At 47.6% G+C, this 17,881-nt stretch overlaps 1 protein-coding gene and 1 long non-coding RNA gene across 2 annotated transcripts; one reads left to right on the top strand and one right to left on the bottom strand.

The window, feature by feature from the left end:
- Nucleotides 1-8,368: 8,368 nt before the first annotated feature.
- LOC139060606 (uncharacterized) lies at nucleotides 8,369-12,127 on the top strand. Its single transcript, XR_011514961.1, has 3 exons — nucleotides 8,369-8,594; nucleotides 8,832-8,907; nucleotides 12,036-12,127. It is a non-coding gene; the product is annotated as an uncharacterized lncRNA (long non-coding RNA).
- A 3,522-nt stretch (nucleotides 12,128-15,649) lies between these two features.
- LOC135909405 (leucine-rich repeat-containing protein 14-like) lies at nucleotides 15,650-17,602 on the bottom strand. The gene has a single exon (XM_065441346.2). The coding sequence runs from the start codon at nucleotides 17,322-17,324 to the stop codon at nucleotides 15,960-15,962; it is 1,365 nt and encodes a 454-aa protein (XP_065297418.1). The 5' UTR covers nucleotides 17,325-17,602; the 3' UTR covers nucleotides 15,650-15,959.
- Nucleotides 17,603-17,881: the final 279 nt, after the last annotated feature.

Raw genomic sequence — 17,881 nt, 5'->3', positions numbered from 1 at the left:
GGTGCCTTCTGTTCGATTATATGCCACTCGATCTCATCCATCGTCTACGGCCAGCTGATCCCCTTGATAACGTGGGTTGTGGCTCTGACCACTGACGGAGCGCGAAAAGAACAGCATCGAAAAAGGCACCCCTACAAAACCTCGCCCAAGATTTGCTTAACAAGTGGAAGATGTAATAGGGCTATGATGGACGCACTAAGTTCTGACTCCGAGCTAGTTAAGACAACGTCTCTTAACGTAATATCGCAAAAGACAGGACAAGGTGCCTTGTCCCGTTGATGGAGTCGCTCTGTGTGCCTTTGCCACTCGCCTTGTTCCATCTTTTGCGCTGCCCCGTTCGAAGATGTGAAGGGCGCTATAGCAGAAGGCTCCGGATTAAGTTCGACCATATAGGGTTCTTAGTTGTGCACCGAAAGCATAATACACTAGCTTTTTTTTTTCTTTTGAAAAGACAGTTTGGCATATCAGGGATCTCATGATTTTATAACCATTTACACAACAAAAAGCAGCCCCTTCGCACCTCCAGAGCGTCGTAGCGAGTAAAAAAAAAAGTATCAAAATGTAGATCTCCACTAGACAAGAAGCAATAATTAGTCCAGATTAGGTAAAATTAACGGTACAGGGGTAATTAGGACCAATATAGTCGAAGGTTGACATTGCACAATACCCCTGTAAAGAATGCACCGCTGTATGTATGAACACATTGAGGCGAAGCCATCGTACGGCACATTTTTGCTAAATGAAGCGAGTTGGCTTATACTGAGCAGGGCTCGCACGAGGCAATAATGCCTGGTAGGTGGCTTCGCTAACACCCACAAGAAGCGAGAATTAGTCACAGAGTAGGCAGAATTAATGGTACATGCGTAATTAGCGCCAATATAGTCGAAAATATAACCACATCGCACTATGAACAGGACTCTCTACGGGATCGGCCCACCTGGCATCTTGGTCACAAAAAAAAGTTTACCAAGCGTCGACACTGAGAAAGAAATGCTTGAAATAAATGCGCAGGAAATACGATACGGATAAGATATGAAATGAGTGAGTAATGAACATGAATGAGAGACACGGTCAGAATAGAGATGTATAATCAACATTTAGGCATTTGAACCACCATGTACGTCGTCCTTGTCTTTTGTAGCGTCGATACTTGGGTGACACTTTTCTGTTTTTGTTTTTTCGTACCACCCCCATATATATGCGACCGCGGCGGATCCCACCCTCAACTTATTGTTTAGCAGAATAACGCCAAAACCACTGAGACACAGTGCCTTTGTGGAAACTTGTGGATGTCCTTGAAAGGTGCACTATATTTAATTAATGTTGCCTTTCTATTGTGTTGAACTGATAATTATTGGCGTGCGAATATTTTAAACTTGGAATACGAATTGAATACATCTGGTTCCTGTTGTATCTTGTGGGGATGCGCGACTCTCAGGCAGTCCTCTGATGTTTTCCCCGCATGGCTCCGTTTTCTGTAATCCGGCTTTGCCGCGTGGCTTTACGGCTGCGGTCGGTGTGATTGCAGAGTGATACAAGAAATGGCGCGAGAATGTTGCGCTGCTAACGCCGCCTAACGGCGTGGTTATTTGGGCGCAAAAGGGAGAATGCTCTTCCTCTTTGGTTCAAGCTCGGCAAGCAGTTCGGACGTTCCGCGCGTGCACCGATCCATGCTTCTGCGTTAGGATGGATAGCTGGGCGTGTTGGTGAAGCATGATCTGAAGGGAAGGCGCTCACGCACGCACGCACGCACACACACACACACACACACGCACACACATTGCGTGCGTGCGTGCGTGCGTGTGTGTGTGTGTGTGTGTGTGTGTGTGTGTGTGTGTGTGTGTGTGTGTGTGTGTGCGTGTGCGTGTGTGTGCGTGTGTGTGTGTGTGTGTGCGTGCGCGCGCGCGCGCGCGCTAAAAAAGGGGCCAAACAAAAACAAGACAGCCTACTATCGTGTGTCTTGTTTGCAGGCCAGTCTTGTTGCAGCCCAGGTAGCAGTGGAGATAAGTTGTTTTCCAGCTAGATATTATAGTGAGTGGTACGGCACGGCTACGTACAGAAGAGGGCGGGCACAAGTCGTCTATCATTTAATCGAGCTTTCGCGGTTGTACGGGCATGCTATATTATTCTAGATTAAAAAATACAGGAACGAAGCTTTGCGCTAGAACTTCCATAGTATCATATGATGCAAGTTTCACTCAGTTTCAGTGACCTGCTGTCCAATTTGTTTGAAGAGATGTTTGGAAGTAACTTGCAATCATGGCATTGTAGTCATCATGCCACGTATACTATTATCTGATCACACTCGGGAATTGATGGGGCAAACAGTACGAAGCAGGGGTGCTTCCGGTTTAGAAGCCTTTGTGAAAATTATGGCATCCGTAGTTTGCTGTAAAATAAGGGCCAGTAGCTCTGAGAGATTTGAAAGTGTCACATCTTCCGACACTCGTTTATTCTGAAAATTGCCGAGACGTTTAGTTAGGATAGCCTCTCCGCAGGGAGCAGCACGTGTTACGACGGCGTCGGTGAGCCTCAGCTAGGCGACTGGCCACGGCCGTCTGGTGTCGAGCGATCGTGCAGTGACGAGACGCTCTCCCTATGCCTATAATCATCCGCCAACCTCGATCTTGACGTCATTTATGCGCGTTCTCCTCCCCCCCCCCCCCTCCTCGTATCCAACACCCCACCGTTAGGTACTGTCACACATCTTCAACGTTCACCGGGTTGTTGAATGGCGCGTCGGCCCCTAACATTCCTATATTTCTCTTCCTGCGTGAACGTCGAGGCCATTCACCTACCTGCCCTCCTACCTGTTTGTTGTGGCGGTTTCGTTTAGCTTCCCTGGGCCAGCACTCCCGTCCTTCATATATTTTGCCGTGCGAAAATCGACGTTCCGTAGGTCTTACTTCCTTGTCCCGTTTTTGCCCCGTTTTCATTCTTAACATCATGCACAAACCAGCCTAACAGCAAGTTTTTCTGAAGTTCATTAACATAATGAAAGTCAGAGACAAGGAAAAGTAAAAAAGAATGGGGGGTGATTATTATGCGTTTCCTAGACAAGCAAGTCGAAATATTTTCGGAATGCTTTTCTTCTGCTCAGCGTGGTCGACGATTCGGTCAAGTACCATAAATAAGAAGCTCGTCAACAACACGAGGGCCTGGTGGGGGGCAACAATCATGCCTCCAAGTTGTATGCACGCGCTCGATCGTCCCATCGTTATCTGTGTGTGGAAGTTTTAGCGCTGATCCCCCTGAGCAGTTATGGTTAACTCGATCCAGAATGAGGTAGAGGCGCGCCATGAGTGGGACCGCAAAGTTCTGGGCATGGGAGAGGGGTTCGCCACCATAAAACAACCGTCCCTCTCCCCCCTCCCCCCTCCCGCGCGCTTCGGACCGCCACTATCCCTCGCCTTGCTTTCACATTCAAGCTTTCCCTTTCACCCATATCGCTCTTTCGGAGCCCACCTCCTGAAACTTTCTGTTCGGTAAAAAAGGGGGGGTAGAGCCTCCCCCCCCCCCCCGTCTGCACTAGTGCATATAATGACAGACGAGTACTTGGAATGGTGCAAAAAGCATTGGAAAACTTCCTGAACATCCAGAAACCTACTCTAGTAAAATCGTTACCTGAATGGTTAAGGTGGTCAGTGCCACAAATGGTCATGTTTAATAAAACATAACGCTTTAAAATGGTTTTTACATTTACCATCACTATGTTAAGTGTTATTCTCATCCTTTCAAATTTGACAAAAATAAACAGGTTCTTGAATATTCTTTTCCATATTGAGGCCATAGTGCCCTTTGTTCGAATAATATGGTTTGAATAAAGCAGTGTTTCTCAAACTTTTCCAGTATGTGACACCTTTAGTAGTACCAAACCAACTATGACCCCCCCCCCCCTCCTATATAAGCCTACCAAAATTTTTTTTATATGACGCAGATTGGTTTATATGTTAATTCATTTCAAAGACATTAACCACAGGAGAGAGAGAGAGCTATGAAAAATACTTGTTAATGTTTTTAACAACGGTTGATTTAATACTGTATTTCAATACGCATGATGTATTTGCTTCCTTGAAACAACCATATCTGCTGAACCCCCAATTCTAGTTTCAGAGACAAAATTGGCTGTGGTTGGGAGGCTGTGTTCAGTCAAGTTTCCATTGTGGCAACCAGTCTTCATAATAAACATATCAGGGGCACTATATATATATATATATATATATATATATATATATATATATATATATATATATATATATATATCATCAGCAGCCTATTTTATGTCCACTGCAGGACGAAGGCCTCTCCCCGCGATCTCCAATTACCCCTGTCCCGTGCCTACCGATTCCAACCAGCACCCGTAAATTTCCTAATTTCGTCACACCACCTAGTCTTCTGTCGTCCTCTACTGCGCTTCCCTTCTCTTGGTACCGATTCTGTCAGCCTCGTGGTCCAATGGTTATCTACTCTATGCATTACATGACCTGCCCAGCGCCATTTTTTTCTCTTTATGTCAATTAGAATGCCGTCTATACCCGTTTGCTCTCTGATCCAAACCACTCTCTTTCTGTCTCTTAAAGTTATGCCTAGCATTCTTCGTTCCATCGCTCTTTGCGCAGTCCTTAACTTGTTTTCAAGTCTCTTTGTCAGTCTCCAAGTCTCTGCCCCATATGTCAGCAACGGTAAAATGCAGTGATTGTATACCTTCCTTTTCAATGATAACGGTAAGCTTCCAGTCAGGAGTTCGCGATGTCTCCCGTATGCGATCCAACCCATTTTTATTCTTCTGTGAATTCCCTTCTCATGGTCAGGGTTCCCTGTGATTAGTTGACCTAGGTAAACATACCCCTTCACAGACTCTAGAGGCTGACTGGCGATCCTGAATTCTTGTTCCCTTGCCTGGTTATTCATCATTATCTTCGTTCTTCTGCATATTAATCTTCAGCCCCACGCTTACACTCTCTCTGTTAAAATCCTCAATCATTTGTTGTAACTCGTCTGCAGTGTTGCTGAATAGAACAATGTCATCGGCAAACCGAAGGTTGTTGAGGTATTCGCCGTCGATCCTTACTCCTAAACCTTCCCAGTTTAATAGCTTGAATATTTCTTCCAAGCACGCAGTGAATAGCATTGGAGAGATTGTCTCTCCTTGTCTTACTCCTTTCTTTATAGGTATTTTCCTACTTTTCTTGTGTAGAATTAAGGCGGCTGTGGAATCTCTGTAGATATTTTCCAAGGTATTTACGTAAGCGGTCTCTACTCCTTGATTACGCATGCCTCTGTGACTGCTGGTATCTCTACTGAATCAAATGCTTTTTCGTAATCTATGAAAGCAATATAGAGAGGTTTATTGTACTCTGCGGATTTCTCGATAACCTGATTAATGACATGGATGTGATCCATTGTAAAGAATCCCTTCCTGAAGCCCGCCTGTTCCCTTGGTTGACTAAAGTCCAGTGTTGCCCTTATCCTATTGGAGATAATCTTAGTAAATATTTTGGATAATATTGGGAGTAGGCTGTTAGGATCGGCCTGCAGCTATTTCAGCCCGCTGCAGGTGCGTCGACCGATCCCGGGTGGTGGCACCCTTCGGAGAACGAGCGAGGACGAGAACGCTAACCGACCATGCGCCGCGTTTGGAGGATCGGTGACGACAGCAGGGCTGGCCACGTTTGGCGCCCCGTGCATTGTTGGTTAATTTGCCGGGTCGTCATGGTCTCTCTGCGGCAGGGGGAGCCTCCCTGGCAAAAGGATGCTTTGCGGTACGGGGGCCCCAGGATTCGTCACAGTGTGCTGACAAGGTAAAAGGCAGCTCTGGAATTTAGAGGCGCCGGCTGAGGTCGGGCGTGACCACCTGACTAAGGGGACGCAGGAGAATGGATACCAGGACGACTGCGCTGCAAAGGTCGTCTACCTTGGGAGAGCACTGAAACCTGTGCGGCACGTGTATGTGAGCCCTCCTCCTGGAGACGCTCCCGGACCTTCGAAGCGAGCGGTCGCATCGCCCCTCGCTCCGACGACTACGGCTCGCCCGCCACTACTTGCGCGCGTGCGTCTCCTCCTTCGACCGCGCTTACGAGCGCAGCCCTTTTCAGGGCTCGCACGGCAGCCGGCTCGATTACCTGAGCCGCGCTGCTACACGGAGGCCCCACCTCATGGGTGACGCTCCGAAGCAGCAGCAACGGAAGAGGCCGAAGAAGACAACTCCTGGCCTCAACGACTCGGAGCACCGACGGGCCCGGCAGCACCAGCCGCGTGGACAACAACCACGCACCGGCGCATCGCCTCCCGCGTTACGTTGGAAGCGCGGGCTGAAGGCTCGCGCGCTGCGTGCGCTGTCGGCTGATTCGACGGACTCCTCGCCGTCATGCCCGCCTTCGCGCGAGAGTGGGACGCCGACCGCGCGCGCCCCATCATCCACGGACGCTCCCTTCCGCGCTTTTCCGTTTGATGTGCAGAAGAAGACGAGTCCCAGCGGCCACGACGCCGCACCGTCCGCCTCAACGGATACCACCACAGAGGCCCCCACTTCGGCTGCCTCCACCGACGACGGTGCTAGCTGCGCGTCGATGGGCGACACCGACGAGAGTGCCGGCAGCTTCTTCTTGCCAACCGCAAGTATGATTGGTGCCGACACTTCGTCCTCCTGTATGGACGCGACGGCCTCGCCCGAGGCAAGTCCTGTCCGGCCGGATACCCCATCACTGTCGTCGCCGGCGGCCTGCGCGTCGCCCCCACTCTCCAACATCGAGCCCACCGCTCCTGCGGCGGGGGAGGGCTCGCGCGCGGCGGCGGTGGCTGCTCCCGTCGACGACGACAGACCAGCTGACGGCCCCTCGCCCAACGAGAGCCGGCCGAGTGCGCCCACCCCTGCTCCAGCTGCCGGGGGATCAAGGGAGCTCAATCAGGAAAATCCTCCGCTGCTGCCTGCGGCCGCCGAGGATGCCCAAGCCTGCCAGCCGGCAGCGGCGCAGCAAAAACAAGCCGCACGAAGGAGACGCCGTCGCCGACGGCTCGTCGACTTTGAGCCGCTCGCCCCACCCGTTGACGATGGCGTCGCCCGCGATACCGACGTCACGGTACTCTACCGTCCCACCGGGCGCAAGGCGAGTTTCCTCGCACTCACACGGGACGGTATCGCTGCCCAGCTCTCCTGTGTGCCAGGCGTGAGACGCGTTCGCGTCAACTTCCGCCGGAATGTGGTGGCTGCAGACGTGATGCGCGGCGCCGACTTGGCGCCCCTCCTCGACGTGTGCGACCTCGGCGGCGTGACGGTGCGCCCCAAGGCTCTCCACAACAACTCCTGTGTGGGTGTCATCCATGGGGTCGACCCTTCCTTCGACGCCCGCACAGTTCGCGAGAACCTGGAAGCGCCCGTCGCGGTGCTGGCATGCTCGCGGAGTGGCGCGTGCGTCACCGTCACTTTCGTCGGGAGTGTGGTGCCTCCAAGCGTGCGGCTTTTCAAGCAGCTGCGTGCCGTTCGTGCCCGACTTCCTCGACCGCTACAGTGCGACCGCTGCGGCGTTTTCGGACACGCCGGCGCCACCTGTTTCCGCGACGCCCGCTGCCTCCGCTGCGGTGAGTCGCATCCTACAGGAGGCTGCCCCGCGGAGAAGGCACGCTTTGCGGTGGTCGACATCCCTCGACAGAGCCGAGCTGTCCGGAGTGGCAACGCGAAAGGAAGGCGGCCGTGCTGTTGTCTTCGTCCGAGCGGCCCCTCTCGAGGAAGAAGGCGCTTCAGCTGGCCGGCGCCACATCACACGAGCCGCATCTAGCCACACCTTCGAAGGATGCTCGCGCCCCGCAGGGCCGATCCTACAGTGACGCCCTGCGTGGCCGCAACACCCAGACGGCCGCTCCCGAGTCGTCACGCGGCCCTCAAACCGCACCAAGCAACGACCCCAGGGACGCACTCATAGCCGCCCTCGCGGCTGCACTCCGTGCCGTACTAGACCAGTGCCCAGCCATCGACAGCAACATCCGACAGATGTGCGACGCGGCTATAGCGGCACAGGAAGCTTTCCTGCTTCACCGCGACTAGGAGCGTCACCGCGCCTTACAAGCGAATGCAAACAACCTGCCCGCGCGCTGTCAGGGCAGTCGCCGCCGCGTCTATCTCACCCTTCTTTCCATTCCCTATCCCTCTTGTGCAGTGCGATTGAGGTGTCCTCATCCGAGAGACAGTTACTGCACTGCACATTAACCCAATTATTTCCTTCCCAAACAAGAACCTCTCTCTCTCTCTCTCCTCCTCCTCCAAAAGGGCGGGTCATCTTCAATGACGTCGAACTATGACGTCGAGCGGAGTGCTTATAAGAAGCGATTGTCGGCTGCTAGTGTGTGCTCGTCGTCATGCTCTGTGCTCGAAATGTACTCGTGAGCTGTGTGCTCGTTTGCTGTATGCTCGTCTTGCGTGCTCCATTTGGGAGCCACGCATAGACTGTGTAAATGTATCTCTTGTTTAACATGTAAATTCTGTAAATAAATCTTGCTCGCCTAGTCCTGTCGCCCCAAGTTCCTCCGATCGTCCTACAAGCGCGACTCCAAATCTTACAAATGGTGGCAGCGGCGACATCGTCTCCAGATCTTACAAGGCTAGTAGGCCTATAATTTTTCAGTTCTATAATGTCTCTTTTTGTAGATTAGTATAGTGTTTGGATTCTTCCAGTTTTCTGGGACATTTGCAGTTGATAGACATTTTGTATACAGAGCCGCCAGTTTTTTAAGCATTATGTCTCCACCATCTTTGATTAAATAAACTGTTATTCCATCTTCTTCTGCCGCTTTTCCCCGTTTCACGTCTTGCAAGACCCTTCTCACTTCATCTCTAGTTATAGGAGGAGTTTCTGTATCCTGTTCATTATCGTTTCGAATGGAGTTCTCCTGGGTCCTCTGGCTACTGTACAGGTCAGTATAGAATTATCTCGCTGCATTTATTATGCCTTCGAAATTGCCGATGATATTACGTACCCTGCTTATCCTTCAGTGCATACATCTTAGTTTGTCCTATGCCAAGTTCCTTTGCCACTGATTTCAGGCTGCGTCCATTTTTTACGGCTTCCTCAGTCTTTCTCACGTTATAATTTCGAATATCACTTATTTTCGCCTTGTTGATCAGTTTGGACAGGTCGGCAAATTCTATCTTATCTCTTGAGTTGTACACGTTCATTCTTTGTTGTTTCTTTATCAGGGTGTCTACTAAGTTGACATTTCCAAATTCCCTGAGTTTTCCAGGTTTTCCCTGAGTGCCTTTGCAAAATTCCCTGAGTGACGCAGAAATACGTTTTATGTCAAGACGGGCTGAAACCACGTCGCCCAATGCTATCACTCTCTAGTAAGCATATGAAACAAATAAAAAACGACTTAATCCTGTTTTAATACTAAGGAGTCGCGTTTATGTTATTCAAGAAGAGAATAGAAATGAGGGGTTATAGTAATATGCACAGCAAATAAAATGTCCTAAAAAATTGCAAATCGAGTCGGACATCCTAAATACGAATAAAAAGGATATGCATACAGAAGCAAATATTTTCTAATATGACCTATTTCTATCAACTGATAGCGAGCTCAGTGGTATGAGGCCCGAACTTTGTCACAATTGAGATTCTCTCTCAAGAGCTCGTAAGTCAACCTCAGCTGTCCTGGCATACTCTCAGCCCGCGCACGACGCCTCAGTGTTGTGTTTAACTGCTTTAAAGAGTTTATTTTGGTTTGGATGATGGACACCTGCATCCCAGCATCAGCCAACAGTTTTTTTTTTTTTTTTGAGCTCAAGCTCCTTCAAAACGGCGGCAGCACGCTTCCTTTCCCGTTCATTCCTCAATGCATAGGTTCTTTCTGCTGTTTCCCTCCTTCCGCCACTCGTTCGCCCTACGAACCATTTGAAGCATCTTCTTGGTCAGTTGCACAGTCCACGTCCGATTTTTCGTACTCCCTCGGGGCCACGAAAACGTCCGAAAAATCGGCCAGTTGGAAAAATAAATGCATGTCATGTTTACTGCCCTTAAGAGCTGAAACCGCCACAGGCACATTCTAAAACGCTCTGAAGGCCTGTCGGTACACGTATTAGACATATCGGTGCTCGTACTGTAACAGGAGATCCCGGATGCACGCGTGTATAATTAAAGATTACATATTGTGACCTATGACAATACCCCTTCCGACACTTATAATGCTTCACCGCAATACTTTTGCGTATGCTTCACCACGTAACATTCTTGTACTGAGGCAAAGCTTACTTTAAGAAACCGGCATTATCCAACGCACCGTGCTTTCCGAGCTTCGAAGCCAATTGCGAGGACCACAAAGCCGCAGTCGGTGCCATTGCTGAAAGCAATGAATTCTTTCAATGAAAAACACGGCACCCAACGGCAAGAAGCTTAATAGCTAACGTCGAAGCAGCTAGGTCTAGCGTTGCCGCAGTGCACGGCTGTTAGCGGAACTGCGTGCGAGAGCGCCGGTTAGAGGCGGCGAGGTAATCAAAGCGGCAGCGGTGGTGGCTTTGATTAAAACCGTTTCGGACCTGCGGTCATGGCAAAAAGTCCGAAAAATCGGAGGGCGAAGGGTTCTTGCATCCGAAATTTCAGACGTTCCGATACATTGACTAATGGGGTACGTGGTGCTGCCGCGAAGCCGTCCAAATTATCGGGCATCCGGAAAGTCGGTCGTTGACTGTACACTGGAAACTCCTCCAGCCGACGACAGGGCGTCAAAGACGATTTATTACGATTCCTATCTATTACTCGAGCCAGCATTACCGCGACTTTCGACCCTTTCAACAAAATTACTGCTAATTTTCCCTGATAGAGACATAAATTCCCTGAGTTTTCTCCGAGTTTTTCCAGACTACTCAAAATCCCTGAGAATTGCCAGACACCCTGTTTATTAGGCCATTTGTTATTTGGGAGAACTTGCCAACTGGTTGCCTTGCCTCCCACATCAGTTGCTGCCTCTGAAGCCAGCCTTGTTACGGTTTCATTCATTACCTCTATGTCATCATCATCATCTCTCTGTTCTAAGGCTGTAAATTTGTTTGCAAGTACCAGCCCAAATTTGTGTGCTTTTACCCTTATTGCCTCAAAGTTGACATGTTTCTTCTTGACCAATTTGACACTTACATAGTCAGCCAATCTTTTTTGAGCCTATGCATGCAGTTCAATTTTACACAGCAGGTTTCAAGACCTACAAGGTTTGGCTCTGGTACATCTAACCTGTTAGATTTAATTCTTCCCATTGCTCGTCACCTTTTGTATGGTATTACTTACATTCCCGGTTTGAGTAACCATTGCCTTATTCACTTCAAAATAACCGTGCTTACTACAAAGAAAGTTAAAAGCGTCAAGACAATTAGAGACTACTAGAGAGGCAACTATGCATCAGTTAACAACGAACTTGCACTCTGCATTGAAAACTGCATGCCTACCTTCTTCGAGAGAACAGTTGATCAAACTTGGTCTACAGTCGTGGCTACAGAATACAGTTGCGTCCTTAGTTGATAAGTACGTCTCATTATGCCTAATTGCGAAAAACTCCCAATCATTGTGGTTCACCAGCACCCTGAAACGACTTTTGAGTAAGAAAAAACGCTTCTTTCACCTTGCAAAACGTGTTAACACTTTGGAACGTTGGCGTGCATACAGCAATGTTCTCCAAACTTGTCAATTAGCTATCAAAGAAGCCAAGCATGTCTTTCTGAATAACACACTGCCTTCACTTCTTTCCGCAAATCCATCTAAATTCAGGAGCATTATCAAACCCAAAGAACGAAATGTCATTCAGCTTTCTGATAGCATTGGGAATACTATGACAAGCGATGAATGTTATGCTGCCTTAAACGTCGCATTTGCAAAATCATTTTCTGATTGTTCTTTTGATGTGGCCCCAGAAGTGCTTAAGTGTGATTTTTTCCGCATGGACCCCATTGTCATTGTTTTCACAGGTGTTGTGACGTCAGTACAGGCTCTGAAGTTATCGTCTAGTTGTGATATTGACAACATTAATTCAAAGTTTTTGAAAAATACTGCTGTTTATTCCAGCGTATACTTAGCACACCTTTTCACCCAGTCTGCTGAACACTCCACAATGCCAGCTGATTGGAAGGTAGCGAGGGTGGTTCCACTCTTCAAACAAGGTAATCCGACTTCTCCCAACTACGGGCCTATTTCATTAACAAGCATTCCCTGTAAACTTCTAGAGCACATTATATATTCTAATCTCGTTTCTTCTCTTGAAAGCAACTCGTTTTTCAGTTCTTGTCAGCATGGTGCTCGAAAGCGGGGCGCCTTGCTGAGAGATGGCAAGCCGCCCTCTTCAGCGAGGCCCTCGATGACCAGGAGTGGGCCGTCCAGCGGGTCAGGGCCATTTCCAAGGATCTCGGAAGATTTTCCACGGGCGATGGACCCCTGGCAGCATAGCCCCGGGCACCAACAGCAATAACTGTGGGGCAAATAAAGTTTATTCCTATCCTATCCTATCCTCAACTCGTCTTTCACTAATATCTTAGCATCGTCTTTAGATAGTGGTTTGCTAACCGACTTTGCTAAGGCTTTCGATAAAGTGTCACATCAATTACTCCTTCTTAAAATTAGTTCCCTGAATATTGACCCTAACCTTTTTCAAATGGATTGAATGTTTCTTGACTAACCGCTCTCAGTTTGTATCAGCTAACGACTCGTTATTATCACCATACGCTGTAACATACGGTGTTCCCCACGGTTCTGTTTTGGGTCCTTTACTCTAATTTATATTAATGACCTTCCGATTGGAATTAAGTCTCCCCTTAAGCTTTTTGATGATGACTGTGTTCTTTTTCGTGCAATAAATGGCCCTAATGACAGTTGCACCCTTCAGTGCGATCTTGACAACGCATTTAATTGGTGTGAGCGATGGCGTATGGTTCTTAACCCGTCTAAGTGTAAAGTTATGTCCATCTCACACCAATCTTATCCGTCCCAAACGTTCGATTACAAGATTAACAGAGTTTCATTAGAGTGTCCTATCTTGCAAATATCTTGGCGTTCACATTACTAACAACCCATCCTGGCACATGCACATCGAATATGTCACTAGCAATGCGAACCACGCCCTTGGCTACGTGCACAGAAGCTTCTCTCAGGCTCCATCCCATCTGAAGTTACTTTTGTATCAAACACTAATAAGGCCTAAGCTAGAATATGCATCATCCATATGGGACCCCGTACAGCTTACTTCAATCGAGGCTGTAGAATCTGTTCATAATCGCTCAGCTCGCTTCATCCTTTCAAGTTATTCTCGCACAGCTAGTGTTTCTTTAATGAAATCAAAACTTGGTCCAACTAAACTTGCAGTTAGTAGAAAAATTGCACGCCTTAGTCTTTTCCACAGCATTTTCTTTTATAACCAGACACTACAACAGGATTTTTTTTTTCTTCAATCCTGTCATATATATCATCACGTGTTGATCATCCGCATAAAGTTGCCATCCCTAGCTGCAAAACAAATGCACTTTTTGATTCTTTCTTACCTAAGACTAGCACAGAGTGGAATCGCCTTCCGCATCTTACTGCCTGCATTGAAGACAGCCATCACCAAGCATATCATTGAACAGGCATCTACATAATGATTTTTGCTTTTTGCTTGTTTTTGTTTTTCCACCCACCCCCTCTGTAACGCCCCTGTTGGCTCTGAGGGTATTGTAATAAATAAAGAATAAATATATTTTAAAGAAAACGGCTATGGAAACGTATCGGCACTGAGACTCAAAATTCATTTTTGTTCTGGGAAGCGAAATATACATATAGTTGGACCCTCAATTACCACCAGAAGGAGGCTCATGATCTACATGGGGGTCATGACTCACGGTTTCAGAAACACCGGAATAAAGGATTCAATCAATCACTCCTTTAATTTCAAAATTTTAGATCCCCTTCTGCATATTGCCAGCGCTAAGGGCGAGTCAACATGGCTGGTGGCTTCCTGCATGCGGAGTGTTAAAGATTGCAATATTTAAGTTTTGGAGATGCAGCACAATTGAAATGGTGAAGCGAGTGGCAGCACGAAACCTTTGTCCCTGCGTGCGTGACACCACGCTCGTTTAGTTAGGCAAATGGTTACCACAATTGATACAGCCGACAAAACAATGAACCTTACTTCATGTAATTGTCTAATACATTGTGATCACTATAATGCTTTGCCTTTCAGGTGAAACTGCACTCTTTCTTGTCTTACTACTCCTCGCTGCCATTCCTTCCTTCATGCTTTTTAGGTCACTCTATCCATGCTCACTGCTTCCAACAATTGATCCTAAACATAGTGCAGAGGTATGTCACACACATGAGCTGATTTAAAAGGGGGAGGGGCACATTGAGAGCAACATGTACCTGCGCTTTCCCTAATAGAAGAGAAAAAAATGGACCAATCTGTAATGTGTGTAAAGTAGTAGCCACCTCTCTTGACTTTTAGAACATCGATTATTCTTTTATTCCCTTTAATCTTAGGATTTTGTAGAACCTCGAGTATTATTTGCCAGTGTTCACTGCAATTCTTATTTGTTGTATGAACAACCATAGCTTCAAATACTTTTTTGTTGCATCATACAGCTCTGTGAAAATATATTACAAGGAAATGGTGGTGCTACTAATATTGATAAAACAGAAAACTGCAATGTATTGGAGGGCATCTTTGGCTTCAAGGTTTTCCAAAGGCATTAGGATAAATTTAATACTTTTCATACGGTGCATAACCATACTGCTTTGCAAACTTGTTTCCTGTACTGTAAGAATGTGTTCAGCACTTGATAGGATATATTAATTTTATACATATGCTACACGAAAAACATATTTGCTTAATGTGAGGAAAAAAATAACTAAACAATTGGTGCACCGATGGCACGCATACAAAACAAAAGCTTCTTCCTGCCTCCTCCTACATGGGCCAATGAATTCGCATGAAGCCATGATATAATGAAGCCTTGGCTAACTTTTGCATCAATGTCTGTTAACTTGTGTGTTTTTGTGTGGTTGCTAGTAAGGAATCAAGCTCCTTGATTCCATATTCCCTTCGCTCACTGCACAGAAACTGTAATTACCTCCATCATAAAGCAGCATGTAATACACAAAGAATCTGGGGCCTTTGCACTGATACTGTTGCCGCATAACAGAAAGATCGCCAACAAATTTGGGGTTGAACATCTTGTAAGACCAGTTTCGTAGAAAAATTCAACAAAATGTTCTTGCCTTAGAATAGGATTGTTTTCAAGTTTATAATATAAATGAACACTGTAAATGAAAAATTAAAAGGCTAGCAAACTCTAGTCAGTTATACTTTCGGACGATACTTTCCCCACTGTGTCCACCAAGAAACAAAGTATTTGTACAATTCAAATTTGCGTAGCTTGCATAGCATGTTATATAAAGTTCAGAAAAATGTAACAGTTTGAAGTTGCACCAAATACTTAAAAAAAAGTTACCTAAAAATTGTTATAGTTTCCTCAAGTACCCTTTATTTTATTTTTGCACAGGAGCATTCGTAACAGGCAATATTGATTTTTGACAGCACCTGAAAGGAGGAAATATAAACTGACCTTTTCTTTAGGTAAACGTGGCAAGACCGCTGCTTAACAATGCACTATGAACAATATGATAGCAGTATTCAAAATGATCCTGCAAGCAAGTTTAGTGAGCAATTTTTTTATTTTTAGGAAATGCAACAGAAGCATTGGTGCTATAAGGAAAGAACAGATAAACAAGTCATCAAACTACACTGAGCTTTCAGAGAAGGACTGTTGTTTACTGGCCAGATCCAACACTTCTTGCTTCAAGCACTCTACGCACATCAGATTCCAACTATAACCAGAAGCCTCAGCTTTCAGCGACATATTGCTGCTATCATATCACTGTAGTAGCGCTTAGAGAATAGAAAATGTACCGGCTATTTTGCTCCTGCAAGACAGTACAGGATATTATACACAGCAGCAACCTGCTTTAGACTAGGTCAGGCTGCACCTTAAGATGGGGGCTCACTACTTCCAAGCGCTTGATAAGTTCAAAGTAGGCGGGGCTAGGATTGCTTGGTACAGGAAGCAGCAGGTGAACTAAACCAGGTAGCCAGCCGGCTTCAAAGTCGCGTACAATCACTGCAAGGTTGTCCTCCGAGAGTTTGTTCCACGAGAGGTCAAGCGAGCGCAAATTGCTGCCTGAAACCCTCAGCGACTCCCAAAGAACATTAAAGCTATCGGCTCGCAGTTCGCAGTTGGACAGATGCATAACTTGCAGGCGCTCTAACATAAACAGCACGTTGATCAGTTCCGCAACCATGTTGAAGAAGTTGTTGTCCGACAGCAACAGGCTGGTGAGGCTGTGAAAGTGGCCAATGACCCTGAGGTCTTGTTGTCGCAGGCCGCAAGCACTCAGATCCAAGTGAGTGATCTCTCGCGAACAGCGCGCTACAAGCGTGTTCAGGTAGCCGCCGATGCGGCAGCTTTTGATGTTGAGTCGCTGGAGGCGCGGCATAACGCGAATGGTGTCTGAAAGGTAGTCGTAGTGCCGTACGTCCCCGCGGCGGACGCCATTGGACGACAAATCGAGTGCGACGAGTCCACGGAAGCGCCGCAGCTGCTCCGAAACTCGCAACAACCCTTGGTTCTGAAGAGAGTTGTAAGCCACACTGAGGCCGGTGAGCGCGTCCGAGTCGAGCATGTCGAGGAGCTGCAGCAGCCTCGCTTCACCAACGCCCTCGACCTCCAGGTTGCGAATTTCAAAGAGCAGCACTTTCTTGCTCAACCGGTGCTGCAAAAGGGAAGTGAAGACGTCGAACGAGTGTGGCTCACCAATGAAGAAGTCGCACTGCAGGTTGCGTGGACTGCTCCACGACTCCTTCCTCGAGAACACAGCCATCTTGCGCTGGACAAATTCCAACAGTTCGGGACCCACCTGAAAGCCTGTGACGTTAAGAGAGCACAGGTCATCTTTGTCTCCTTTGAGTGATAGCTCTACAAAAGCCCGCACAATAGCTGTCGTCGCCACAACGCGTTTTGGGTGGTGAATGAGAGGGCAGGTTCCACCGAGAACGGCAGGCAGATCAAGCGAGCTATCAGGCCAGAAAGAGACTAAAAGCTGCGCAGCTCTGTCCCGTCCGTCTTCCACGGCTCTCGCAAGAAGCTCGGGAATAAAAGTGACTGGCAGGGAGGGCAGGACTCGAAGTAGGACACAGGCGTCTCGAACAAGCGCGCCGCAGCATGCTCTTTTCAAACTGTGCACTTTGTTGGCGACACTGCGGCACCAGCAGTACCCGTAAAGTGTTTCCTGCGGCGATCGGTGCGGCGAGTCTCGGTATTCCAACGTAGACATGGTGATATGTCCCAGCCATTACACTCAGCGGTTGCAAAAGTAATATTTACGTTGACATTTCATTTTCGGCGGCTTGGAAACGCTGCCACACTCGTTGATGGCAAATATAACTGCACCGGACAGTTGGCACTGTCGCTAGGCACAAGGCCTTAGCAGTTTCTGAACTTTAGATAATAAATGTCTAGAAAATTCATGACGGAGGCGTAGTCGCGCTGGCGCAGGCTGGCGTTAGAAAGGCGCGCTCCCATGCCCGCGAACTTCTTTCGATATCAATGTTTGAAGACTCGCACCATATTATGCTATGTTTAGCGGAGCACTAAGTTTAACTCCGGTGTTCTTACCACGACAGTAGGTCGTGGTTCTTACAAGCGTAAAACGGTACGTCTTAATATTCAAGTTATCTCTGCTCAGATATGCAAGAGTAGAGTAATAAGCAAACGTTAAAATTCACGTCCGTGTAATTTTTTACAAAGGCTTTCATCTTCAAAATTCTGGCACGTACCCACGAAGGGGAGGGATTGGCCATGGCTCTCGGTGGAAGGCATGGTCTAAGAATA

The sequence above is a fragment of the Dermacentor albipictus genome, chromosome 1, assembly GCF_038994185.2.
Source record: "Dermacentor albipictus isolate Rhodes 1998 colony chromosome 1, USDA_Dalb.pri_finalv2, whole genome shotgun sequence".
NCBI lineage: Eukaryota > Metazoa > Arthropoda > Arachnida > Ixodida > Ixodidae > Dermacentor > Dermacentor albipictus.
Note: the sequence above shows the minus strand (reverse complement) of the source record. Positions and strands in the feature narration are given on the sequence as shown.